Source organism: Vanellus vanellus (genome assembly GCF_965231255.1).
Source record: "Vanellus vanellus genome assembly, chromosome: 6".
Lineage (NCBI taxonomy): Eukaryota > Metazoa > Chordata > Aves > Charadriiformes > Charadriidae > Vanellus > Vanellus vanellus.
This window is the reverse complement of record NC_138911.1, coordinates 6,862,044-6,875,414: the sequence shown is the minus strand read 5'-3', so window position 1 is coordinate 6,875,414 and position 13,371 is coordinate 6,862,044. Positions and strand designations below refer to the sequence as shown.

The window sequence follows — 13,371 nt, the reverse complement described above, 5'->3', positions numbered from 1 at the left end:
GTCAGCTCCTCCAGAAAAATGTTCCTGGAGTTACGAACTAAGATAAAGGTAGGAGAAAATGCTTCAGTTCTGAATGGGGGGAAAAAAAAAAAAAAAAAAAAAAAAAAAAGACTCTTTTTTTAATGTAAGTAGGCTGAACAGCGAAGTGAAAATATATGCAAAAATGCTTATGTGACTTTTTATTTGATATAGAGGATATATAATGCGTGAACTGGAAATAAAATTGAAAATGTTTTTATCTTAAAAAGAAATAATTTCCATGATGTGGTTTGCACCATGGCCATCTCTGTTCTGCTAAATACAATTCAGAGATATAAACTAAATTTCAACATAAGGCTTATGTCACTGAACCGAAGACTGACTGAAGTTAATGTAATTTCGTAACTTAAAAAAAATCAGTGGCTTATTTGCCCCTTGTTTTTCATTGCAATTACAAGCTTAACTGATTTTAAAACAAATGAAAAAGTTGGTGGAACATACTTTGTTTCTGACTTCTGATTTCAACTGTGATCTAGCAGCCAATATCCAAACAAACCGGAAAAGTGTTTTGTCCAAGCGAGTATCCCACGGTAAACACGCACGGAGTGAGAGAACCAAACTTACTCATACACTAAATAAAAGAAGCGACTTCAGTGGTTTACTGCAAAACTGTTTTCTTCCCTTCAGATCGTTTCTTCCGGAAGCTGATGCTGGATGCAGAAAACATGGTTTCATCTTAGTTTAAAACCAAAAATGCTAATTTGGAGAAGCAAAACTTCTCTGTATCCGAGGCTGCCTATGTATTGGCATAAACTGATGACACCCGGCGCTCCTGTCGCCCTCTCGTCCTCAATGATGCGCACTTGCTTCTGCCGGCGTTTGCTGGTGTTGGACCGCGTGCGGAGCCGTTTCAGTTCAGTAAGGTAGCAGAAACCAGTGAATTGTGTCATCAGGGGTTTTTTGAGTCGATTTCCATTGCCTCAAGTGAACTCAAAAAGCAAAGTTCAAGGTCAAAGGCACTGCACTGGTGATTGGAATGACAGGGAAGCCCAAGATATGGAGCAGTCTGGGTTTCTGTGATCCTTTGTCTTGTAAAATCCTGATTAGAAGCTGGTTTTAGAGGAACGCCTGGGTTGCAGCGCTCGCTTTTACAGGGACGGGGTCCTTTCCCTGGAGAGTCTGAGGCTACGATGGCACGCTCAACGAAAGATGGCTGAAATTCAGAAGTGTGCCTCAATAAAATCGGTAGCTCGTTCTAATTGTAAAAAAAAAAAAAAAAAAAAAAAAAAACCAAGAAAACTGAAACAAAAGTTCTAGGGAGGCCTTTTAAGATTGAGTTAGCGTTGAATTTGAAGTGTTGATGTGCTGCTCTTTCTTGCTGGTTTAGAGATCCATCTTGGGTCTAGAGTGACGAAATCATGAAAAGTAAAACAAACTCTTTGCATCCCTCATTTTTAGTTCTTGGTTTTTTTTGTTTGTGTGGGTTTTTTTAATTTTTTAAGTGAATTGGGTATTTTATTGGCAACAAAGGCTTAAAAAGGTTTAAACTAAAGTCTTCAGCTCAGGCACGTGCTAATCGTTTCTTCCCCAGTCCTCAAAGAAAAACGAAGGAGCGGTGTCACACATCGCAAGACTTTGGAAAGTGGATCTATTAATTCCAAACTGAACAATCCTCAGACACCTCTATGACCCTTGTTTCCGTTTAATTGTGTAGTTTGATGTATTGTTAAATCTCGCCTATACAGAAAGGCTTCCGTTAATATAAAAGCCGGAGTAAGACGGATACGTTCCAATATTGCTGAGCGTTCATGTTAGGTCTTTTTTATAAAATCTTAACGTTGAAATGATGTGTCCTGTTGAGAAATGTTGATATTTAAACAGTCGTTTTCTCCCTCTAAAGTAAAATCCCTCCTCCCCTCTTTTCACCAGCATTTTAAAAATAGTATATTTTCCTGGCTGGTTAATCTGATTTGATAGCACAGAAGGCAAACATGGCTTTCTAAGAGTTACCCAAGTTTTTGTATGAAGTTACCGGATTATTTTTTTTTCCATCGTATCATCTGTTTTAGGCACTCAGACATACTTTATTCCACCTTTCTTTCTGATATCTCCTCGGCTATCTTAAAAATAGATCTGTAGAGGCGGAGAGGGGGGGGGGGGAACCAAACACCCCCACCAAATAGTCGTTTTCCCGGAACAGCGTGAGACTTCTGAGTTGTGTACTTCCAAAAGTAAGTAAAACCACCTGTACCTGGTTCTTATCTAATCGCAGCTCCGCTTCTCTGCCCGAGCGGTGCAGTGGCATTGTCTGAATAAAATCTAATCTGTGTTGGAGACTGGATGGCGAACAGCAGGGAAATAAGTCGTCGGGCCTTTCACCCACTTCAGGTGGCTGCAAGTAAAAGGCGAAAGTTGGTGATTTATTGTATTACCGGCGTTGCAGTAGCGCCTACGAGTCCCGGGTTTGAATCAGGATCCTATTGTATTTTGCAGTGTACAAACACGGAACAAATAGTTTGGCTCCAGAGAGCCTCGATCTATTGCTAAGAAATTGTAGGTTTCGTGGCAGGTGGTGTAAGATAAGTGTTTCCGAGAAGCGAGGGAGGGGAAAAAAAAAAAAAAATAACAGTAGAAAATGAAATAAGACTTTTTGCAGTTTGCGCTGTGATTTCTTTTGGGGCAATTTTTTTGTTTTGTTTGGTTTTTTTAGTCTAAGGTGTACAAAAGCGAGCCCTTCCCTCAGCACGAGCAGACAGCTTGAGATGCAAATACCTACTCTGGTTTATATATTAAAACTTGCTATTTTTTGGCAGGCTCCTGACTGTAATCTACTGAAGCCAAGAGCCTGCAGTAGCCATGTGCTTTTTTTTCAAGTCATCTCCATGATAAACGAGGAGTCCTGAAGAAATTGTCTTTGTGTTGCTGTTTCGTCAAAGTATATAAACGTGTATAAGATGCGTGTCTGGGCTGCTGCTGGCGTTAGATGTGGGTCACACTGCAATGTAACCGCGTACAGCAACAGCTTTAGATAAATGCGAGGCCACGCTCAAATGAAATAGCAAGAGTAATTCTAATTAGACAAGCAGAAGGCAACTACGTAAGTTAAAAAAAAAAAAAAAAAAAAAAAAAAGAAAAAAGATCACGATGACAAAGGGTTGCAGTTACTCAAAATAGGAAATATTTTAAAATATGAAAAATGTGAAAAATATGGAAAATGTGAAATTTTTAAAAAATAGTAAGTGAAAAATGACAGCGGTGCCTTTTGAAGTTTCTGTCTATTAAGCATCACCAAATAGGTTTGTTGCCTTGTCCTAGGCGTCCCCCAGAGTTCTCACGTTAATTTCCATGTCCGGTCTGGCATGCTAGGCATTAATGTCGTGGCGTCAGGTCGTTCTCGGTGTGGTGGCCGGTGGAAGGATGTCCCAAGTAGGGATTCGTCAGTGGGTGGTACGTTTGCTGCCCTCCACCAGAAATATCTTTGAAAAGTGCCCGTCCGCCTTGGAGAGCATCAGCGTCAACGTGTGTCACTCCTTTGGTCGGCACCAGCCCCGCCGCAGTGGAAACACGTTCTGGGACCTTTCGCCTTGGTTATGATTTTGAAACTCGAATAATTTGTTTTCAGCTTTTATATACCTTTCTCGATATTTAATGGCAGAGAGGATGTCGTAAAAAACACTTCCCAAAATGAGCCGGCTGCCTCCGAACGAGCCGATGCCAAAGGTGGAGAAAACGCTGGTGGCTTCTAAAGGATTGACGCGTCCGGATTGTGTTCCGCGGCGCGGTACGCTTATGCCCCAAATTTTGAAAATAGCTTAGCATCTGGTCGCTCCACTTGATGATAAATCTTAATTACTGAGCAGTTTGCTTCTCTTCCTCCCCCCTGGATACAAAGTACCTCAAATAAGGCTGGGATTCCTCAGTTCCTCTGGTACCAGGGCTCTGCCGAAGCCTGTCGAGTCAGGTGCCGTGTAACTGTAAGAGCTTTTCAAACGGACAATCTGAAGTTAATGCTACAGCAGCTCAGGCACCCACAGGTTAGTAATGGTTACGCTGCTTCAAAACATGAGTAAACTTAAAAGTTTTGTTCCACTGCAGCGTTTGAGCGGGAGACAAAGAACGATACAGCCAAGGCGTTAGATAGCGATGAGGAATCACGTGGTATAACAAAAAAAAAAAAAACCCAACCCGATGCTTCTGTTCGTCTTCAAGGCTCCAGGTACAGGAAGATATCGGTCTCCTGCAGTGACCTGGTGATTTCGGAGAACATGCCAAAATAAGGTATCCGGCATGTGCGCAACATGATTTAAATCAATACGTTGCATCTGGGAATGTTACTTGGTTTATTTAGACTAATAGAAAGTTCAACCTATGGGGAGTGTCTCCCCCTCGGTCTTCATCAGGGATGTTCTGATACCTATGACTTAAATATAAATCATTTTATTTGTTGGCACTGAAGAATTTTTGGTAATGAAAATTGTTCATTGACAAACGGTCTTTACGTATGTAATTGTTCCCATATAAGATCATTTCTCCATGTGTATTTTTTTTCCAGAGCATTAGAGTCACTCTGTGGTGATGACAGGTAATGTGTCAAATCGAGTTTTCTGTGATAAAGAACTTAGAGTGAATAAAATCCTTTTGTTTAACACAGGAGCCGTAATGATATTCTGCTGAACACCTTAGGATCGTGGGCATGTTCTGGGAATAATTTATATGGAAGTGAAGTTTACTCCTTTACATCACTTGGGACCCACTGTAATTCTTCAAAATAGGGTTTAAGTAGGATTTAAAGCTACATAATCCTTAAGCTGGTCCTCTGCACAGGCAGATTTCACCCTTAAAGCACTACTTTGTTTAGGTTTTTTAATTCCTAGTATAACGTCCTGCCTTAAATCTTACACTGGGCAGCGCTTCAATGGCTTATGAAAAAAGTTAAAAACAGGCTGCGTGACTTATAAAATACAATTTTTGTTGTTTCCTATGGGGGATCTCGGAAAAAGGGGTCTCCCCCGCTAGATGCTGCCGGAGAGCTGCCGCCGGGGCTGGCTGTGATCCCTGCCTGCCCCTGCCTGCCCCTGCCTGCCTTCTCACCTAGCGCTCTCCTCTCGCTACTTCTCAGCTGGCTACATATCATGAAAGATGCCAAAATGCTTAAAAATAGGTACCAGCGGATGTGGAGATTGCCTTTTCAGCAGTTGAATTAGCGGGTACGCTTGGCTTTGAGCTATCTATCGGGTTTTCTTCTTGCCGGTTGTTTCTCTATTCAGCTCTTAATAACAGTGGCTCTGTCTTCACTGAATTACATGTACTTCCATATAACCCCTTTCCTGCAAATTATTTGCTTGTCATATATAAACTGTCTGGTGATGAGCTGATTTCACTTTGGCTATCATTTGATTTTTTTTTTTTCGACGTTTAAAGTGTTTCATGCTCGAATGGCTGTAGAAAATCTTGGTCGTGCTTGTAATAAATATTTTATAGAAAAGAAAATTAACCTTTAAAACTAGGACCCACCTGCCTTTTAGCACAGATCGTTCCCATTTCTTTAAAATGAGCGAGGGTCCGTTAGCTCAGCGTAACTCAGGAATTGAATTAGCGCAGAGCGCACGCAAATCTCAGCGACGCTCAAATCTCAGCCAGCGTCTCGGGGAGGAGACAAGCGGTCGGACAGTGAGGAACGGAGCGCGGTGTCTGCCCCATGGGGGGGGGGGGGGGGGTCTACCAAGGGCCTGCAGTTTGGAGGGGGGGGAGGGGGGATTCATCCGAAAGCAGGAGAAGCTGGGGTCGTGCCCGGGGGATGGGGCCGCCCATAGCTACTCCAGGCTGGTGGGAGTGGGCAGGAGGGGGACGGGTACTTGATGCTTCCTACCTTACGCCTGCTCCTGCATGGTAAGACAAAGATGTGCCGCGCTCTTGACTTACAGTAGAATATCATACTGCCCTTAAAAGAAGGTGCACAACACCAATTAAAGCCTGTTTTAGCACCTTTTATGACAACAACTTTCTAGATGGAATACAGATTGGCACGAATGTTGGGCTAAAACCTAAGCTTGCGTCCCAGTTATTTTGCCCTAAATCACTTTTTCGTTCCTGTGTAGTTACCTATTTTCAGCTGATCATCGGGTTAGAGTGCTAAGATAAAATTAATGTTAATGTTACGATGCTATTGCATTATGGTGGGAACTGGTCTCCTTTTTATTTAAAAGGGAATACATAATACTGGAGAATCTCCAGAGCTGATTCTCGGCAGGCTTTGGAATAAACTCTCTCTGGTGTTATTCTCTTGTATTTGTGGTGTAACATCCCTTTTCTATTCCTAGCCCAGCTCACTGGATTGCGGAGGCAGCTTTGGGGATAAACGAGCAAGGAGCGATTCACCAGGCCAGACTGCAAACTGCGTTATTACGCTCTGGCCCATGTGGGCAATCCACGTGTAGAAACAGCGTTAGAGGCACTGTACTATTGGAAGTATTGTTTACACGAAAAGGTAATACTTCATTATGAGCGTTTTAAAAGCTCATTTTCTCTCCTGTTTTCATTCAATATTTAAGTTGTGTATTTCTTTCTTTTACTCTCCGCGTGCTGTTTTCAAACTGTGGGTCTCGGTGATCTTGCTGGACTTCCTTAGTTTGTCTTGCGATGCAGAGGTGTAAAGTAGGTATTGACAAAGTCATTTTCCTGGGCGAGCTTTTGGCCCTACCAAAATAAATCTCAATTTTTTTTCAATCCAATGATTTTTCTGAAGTCTTAAATTGTTCCTGTGTTTCTGCTATGTCGAGGTTGGGATCTTTACCTTCATCTTCTTAACGGAACTCTGAATGCGGCTCAGCCTCTCTCTTTCATTTGACACTTGTTTCCTGAAGCGATTTTCAGTTCTACTTCAACTGAGTGAAAGTTTTGGCCTCCTTAGTGGGAAGGAGAATACTTTACTTTTTAAGACAACTTGCTTTGTCAGCGCAGATATTCCCGACGCTCTTCTTTTTCTACTCACCGCAGCTCTATGTGATGTTCTCCGGCACATCGTTAAGTTCCTTGGAACTGGAATCAAAGCTGGTTAATTAATTACTCAACAACATGGGACTCGGACGAGGGGCTGGAGCAGCTCACAACGCAGGACCAACGCACCAACAGCCTGTCGGTCCTGGTCTCCCTCTGCCAGACCTCTCGCCCCCTTCGGACCTATCGTAACATTAACATTCGCACAAACCCACCTTAAAGCAGCGCTGCTTTCATGGCATCGATTGGCAAAAGAAATGTCGGAGAAGAAAAACCTGAGGATGATGTTGCTTGTCCGCTACTGGATGAGCTACCTGTTTTATAAACTCTCGTAATTTCTTAAAGCAAAACAGATTTGATTTTCTTTTTTTTTTGGGTGACTGAGCTTTATGTTCTCGTTCACCTGCCATCCTGCCACCGCACAGCTCCAGCCTTGGGGAGTGCTGCTGCCCCAGGCAAACTGTTTATTTTTGTGTCTGTGCTTCAGGTCTTAATCTGCATGCTTTTTCACACTGAACTCCCATCAAATCCAAACAAATTCATGTCTTTGAAGCGCTGCAGGAGAGTTCTGTGGCAATAGCAGAAAAAAATCTGATGTCCAGATTTTTTTTGTAGTTTTTCCCGACGTCTTTCAAGCTTTCCTAACGCCTTTTCAGCAAACGCCTGACAAAAGTTTCACAAACCCCTGCCTATACATTGGGCTTTAAATCCTGAAGATCTTAGGCAGAGATAGACCCATTTATGGTGCTTTCCAGTTTCCCTGAAGAGGAGCAGAGCGTAGTTTCTCCACAGCTCAACCAAAGCGAATCTTTCTTTTTTATTTTTTTATTTTTTTTTTAATTGACTTGGTTGCTAGATCCTCATCTCCTTCACCTGCATTAAAGCACACCTTGAGATTTTTTTCTCCTTCACAGATTTTTTTTTTTCCTTTGTTAAACAAGGTAATTGCTGCCTTATGCTGTATTTTGGAGGATGCTTCTTGGAATTTGTGGCATCGAGAACTGTTTCAGACTAGATTTTTAAACTATGATAATTTTGAAGTCCGTGGGTACAATTTTTAGTTAAATACGCCATTTAATAAAATGCACCCATTATTTTTTTTCAGCTTAAAAATACCTTAGGAGGTAGATCTTTAAGACATAGATAAACCAGCTTTCCAATAAACATTAGGGTTTTCCATATAGAGAAAATAAAACTAATAAGTGCCTGCAAACAGGGTGGCCGCGTAAGGAGAAAGAGAGAGAACTGTGGGCTGTTGATGGAGAGGAGAGAGCAGTGCTCCAACAGTGCTCACGAGGGAGAGGCAGAGGTTGAAAAAATAAGGAAAGGATTGAAATTAATTTGCCAGAACGAGTTATGGACTAACTGGAAGCAGCAAAGCAGTATCATCTGAACGGAAAGGACAAGCGGATTGCTCCCAGGACAGGAGTTTGGGAAGTGGAGACTTGAGATACCTCCACTAAGGAGAAAACACCTGGAGCGATGCTGGGAAAAGAAATCGAAAGATTGAAACCAGGAAGGATTGAGATGAAAAACTAAACTATTCCAGTTTTTCAAAGGATGAAAAAAAGTGCTTTAGTTTTTTCTGCTTTTACTAGAAATCCTTTGTCGTTTTGTTTGGTTTTTTTTTTTTCCAGAAAAGAAGTTCTGTGGGTGTTGTGAGTCGCCAGTACTGCAGTACAAAGTATGCTCCGTGCTACTAGTCGTCTTCTGAATGCCACGCAGGCACCGAGGGCCGCTTCTGCTCCCATTATTTTTGGTTAGTGAAGTGAGACTATTTGCAAAGGGAGTATAGACGCTTTGCTGTTTTTCTTCGCCAGTTGGGAAGTAAAAGTTGCTTTTTCTTGTCTGGATTGGTTTGGGTCTGTTTTGTAGAAGTATGGCTCTAAAATAATTCCTTTTATTTTTTATTCCCCCCCCCCCCACCCGCTATTCTGGTTCCTACTCCTCCATCGCTGTCCCTGAGCGCGGGCACAGGGTGGGACATGAATGTGCAGTGTCTTTGGCCCCAGTAGTTGTTAGAACAACATGGTTTTGACTTGATGCATTTCCCCTGTGGAGATTAACCGGGGAGAAGGACAAGCGATAACCGTATGTGTCCATATATGTATGGCAAAGCCTTATCATGGGTTGGTAAATTCAACTTTGGTAAGAACTTTGTACTGCTCACAAGGTATAGGACACGCACACAGCAAGTTATTAAAATGACCTTATTTTTGCAGTGATGAATTACAATGTTCATACAAAATCAGTGCATCAGGAACAGGATTCCCAGTATGGACGAGAATAATATTTTTAGTAATTAGGTAAAATAGTGTTAACATTTTTAGAAGGGAATTAACAGTTGGAAAAAATGGTGGGGAGAAACGTAAGAGGTGGAAGCGGTTGCTGGAAGATGTATATTTCTAGTGTCCTCAGTTCTAGTGTCCTCAGTACTCTACCTTCTTGAGCACAGATGGTTTAAAATCTTCAGCTCTCCACTCTTTACATGCCTGATTTTTCAAATTTCACCAAATGCCTGCTTTTAGGTTGGCAGTTTTCTCCTTTTCCCCCACCCCAGTTGGCACAAGGAAGGCATGATCAGCCCAGACCTCAGCCCGGCGTGGAGCCTGTCCTCTGCAATGTCCATGTCAGTAAGGGTGGCCCTCGGTAAGGTAAGGTGTAAGGTATGGGTCCCTCAACTCCTGACCCCCCTGCACCTGCATTGGAGGTCCAGTGCTGGGCTAGAGTTGCTGTGGATGCTTTCTTCACTGCGTATCTGCTGGAAGTAAGCGTGTCTCATCCCCGACACGTTTGACTTGCCATACACGCGCAGATATTTGGGATTTTTCGGACGCGATTGCAGCAACTTGAAGTGCCACCACATTGTGTGAAACCCTGGCATGGTGGCTCTTGTTTAGGACTTGAAGGTTCAACCACCATTGCAAATCTGCTCCCAGCTTTGGGGAAGTCGGCGGAGCTCGGTGGGGTCCATCCCATTTCCCTGCTACAGCAGAGGCAGGTTGTCAGTCGCTTACCTGGTTCTGTGCTCCTCCATCATCCGTCCGCGAAAATGAGCAGAACAATACCTACCTACCGACATAGGGACAGAAGGGCTTAGGAAAGCTCCGACCTCGCAGATGGTTCTCGGGGTCTCTGCTGTTTCGGTTGGGCTGCGCAGGCACCTGCCTGGGTGCGATTCCGCCTGCAGCTGGGGGCTGTGCCGGCGGCGGAGCCCGGCAGGCAGCTCCCCAGGCGGGTTCAGAGCATCCAAACGAGACATGTAAAGCAGATGCTGTGAGTGTTTGCCACCGGGGCAGGATCTGGCGCCTTCGCAGAGCTGGCTTCAGCCAGGTTCATCTGCTCAGAGCCCGTTACAGGGTCTGGGCCGGAGGGAGCCAATAGTGAGAGGTCCCAACTAGGGTTTCCCGAGCGCTGCCGTGGCATTCCCAGTGAGATACGGTGATTGCGCAGAGCACGGTGCGTGGGCATGCTGAGCCGAACACGTAGCAGGCTCGTTCCTGGTGGTGGCTGCAGGTTAGAAATGTCCAAAAGAAAGCATGTTTATAAATAAAAAAATTGGTTAAAGAGAATAGCAGCACACACAGGGATGGAGGGCCCTAACTGCAAGGATAGATGGGTGTTCAGTTTTGCTTATTATTTTCCAAAGGCAGTGGGGCAAAGAGGACGCAGACTGGCTGCTGGCGCAGGTTTGGTTACCGTGAGTGGGCGTTGTAAAAGCCAGACACCATCTCGCGGGTGCAGGGAAAGAGTTTTTTAAAGCAAATGGGTTTAGAGAAGAGCTTGCGATGCAGTCGCGCCTGCTTTGGTAACGGGAGAGTGAAACGCTGGAGGTGTGCGAGGGGGAGACGGGGCACGGCAGCCTGTCCCGTGCCGGGAGGTGCCACTGGGGATGCTCAAGCACCGGAACCCGCACAGGGCCCGGGAACCGGCTGCTGCTTTTGTCACCCCTCACTGCGGGCCCGGGGGGTTGCTTCACTCCAATGCTTGACGGCCGCGCTGCGGGATGAGGGTCTGGGAGCGGGCTGGGGTCCCACTGCGCCAAAGGCCGGGCTGGGGCAGGGGGACACGGGGTCTTGGGGCGGAGGGGCCCGGCGCCGCCCTCGGTCACAGCGCCAGGCCGGCCCCGTCCCCGCCCCCCAAGGCTCCTCCGGTCGCTCGGCCACGGCCCCGTCACCAAGCGCACCGGGACGGGGGCGTCGCGGCGGGTCCCCGCGGGCGCGGCGGGAGCGCGGGGCGGTGCCGTTCCCGCTCCCCCTCCGGTCGCCGCCGGGCAGCCCCGCCCCCCGCGCCCATTGGCTGCGGCAGAGCTGCGCTTTGCATACTGACCAGCCCCGCGCCCGCTCTGCGCCAATAGGAGCGCGGGGTTGGCCGCCTCATTAGCATATGCACCTCGGCGCTGAGCGCAGAGCAGCCGCCGCCGCCGCGGCTCGCAGCTACCGAGGGCCGGGAGGGGCGGGCGGGCGCCGAGGGCAGCCCCGCCGCAGGCAGCCGCAGGGGCCGGGGCGGCACGGCCCGGCCGTTGACGCGCTCCTCAGGGACCGCCACCCGCCGGCGGCGGCGCGGGCGAGCCGTCCATGGCCGCCACCGCGCGGTACCTGCTGGGCTGAGATGAGCGGCGACGGGCGCTGCGGGCGTTGGATGGGGCAGGCGGGCGGCGGAGGGCTGGCTTCCCGGGAGCGCCGCTGAGGCAGCCCCAGGGCCGCGCCGCGCCGGCCGGAGGCGCCTTTTTATTTTTATTTTTTTCCGTGTTGTTACTATTTTTATTATTTTTTTCTTTATATATATATTTTTCCGCCAACCGGTGGAGGGGGGGGGGGCGGTGCTCGGTGCGCGGAGGGCGCCGGGGGAGAGCGGCAGGCCGAGCCGAGCCGAGCCGAGCCGAGCCGAGCCGGGCCGGGGGAAGGCTGGCTGGGCGGCCGGCGGTCGGCGGGGGCCGGCGATGCGGTGCCTCGCTCTGCTCGGCCTCGTCGCCTGGGGCCTGGGGAGCTGGGCCGGGCCCAGCGGCGGAGCGTCCCCCCCGCCTTGCCCGGCCTCCTGCAGCTGCGACGGCGACCGCGGCGTGGACTGCTCCGGGCGGGGGCTGGCGACCGTGCCCCCGGGACTCAGCGCCTTCACGCACGCCCTGTGAGTGGGGCCGGGGCCGGGGCGGGCAGGTAGCCGCGGCGGGAGGGGGGTGGGTGGGGGAAGGAAGGGGGGGCGGGTGCTTTGTTCCCTTCTTTTATTTAAGAAAAAAAAAAACAAACCCAAAACAAAACTAATAATCGCCTGTTTATATATTTGTTGTCGCGGCGGCGGGTGTCGCACGGCCGCCCCGCTCCCCGCCGGCCCGGCCTGTGGGCAGCGGCGGGGCCCGCCGGGCCTCAGGCAGGGCCCGGTCCCGCTGAGGCAGGTGAGGGCGGCCCTGAGGCGGCCCCCGGCTCCTCACAGCCCCCGCTGGGGGGGGCCCGGCCCGGCCCGGCGCCCCTGGGCTCCGGCTGGGCAAAGCCCTCCGAACCGCCCCCACAAGGGATCGGCCTCGCAGGTTTAAAAGGCCGGGAGGGTTGGGGGGATCCCGGTGGGATCCCGGTGCTGTTCTGAGGTGGGGACACACACGCACCCCCCCCGCGCTGCCTCCACATGTGTGCGATGTCCTCGCACTGAAGCGCCTTTCTCTGCAGTTTTCTTCAGCAAACCAGTTCCCGGGGTTGATAGATCCTCTCCCCAAAAGCGAAGGCGTCTTCAGTCCGCAGCACGCCCAAACCCAGCGAGCGAAGGGTGCCTTCGCTTGTGCAAAACCTCGCAGTGTATGGGACGCACTGCTGAACTTGGGAAAACACGGCGTAAACACGGCTCGGGCGCTTTGTCAAGTTTTGCTTCTGGATAGAGAAAAATACAAACTCTTAAAACACTTTCTCTGGTGTATTGTAAACTGGGCGCGAACTGGTGGATCTTGCGTTGAGTTTGGGTAACTTTTAATAATAAAATTGTAATTGAGGGGGTTGGGGGGGTGAACACTCTCTTCCGTAGAGACACGACCAGAGAGGGGTTTGCAGCTTTCAATACGGTAGATTTGCTAATCCACAAACCTGTTAAGTTTCACAATAAAACCTGTCAGCCTTGCCCCACGTCTGGGCACGGGTTGCACAGGCTGGAGCGAGGTCCTGTATGGGCCAATGGTCAGGGCTGCTCTTACTAAAGCTTCGCTGCCTTTACAGCGTACAGCGTAGAGCGCACTACGGCAAATGACGGCGTGTGGTTTCAGATCGGTACCGAACTGCTGCGTTGTCAAAATACAGTAGTAGTGTATGCCTTTGAAAATGTCACTTTTCTTCCTCCCCCCCCCCCCCTTGTTTGCCTACACTTACTTAATATGCAAAGGGAGTCTGATTCTTAGTTACTGGAGGTTTTCTTTAC

At 48.1% G+C, this 13,371-nt stretch overlaps 1 protein-coding gene across 2 annotated transcripts in view; it reads left to right on the top strand.

The window, feature by feature from the left end:
* Positions 1–11,917: 11,917 nt before the first annotated feature.
* The window catches only part of LGR4 (leucine rich repeat containing G protein-coupled receptor 4), a gene marked incomplete at its 5' end in the record, with an annotated part of 79,611 nt that continues 78,157 nt past the window's right edge, over positions 11,918–13,371 (top strand). For both annotated transcript variants that reach the window (XM_082485677.1, XM_082485678.1), the window contains one exon: positions 11,918–12,102. In XM_082485677.1, coding sequence (XP_082341803.1) covers positions 11,918–12,102 — 185 coding nt within the window. The remainder of the gene's footprint in view (positions 12,103–13,371) is intronic.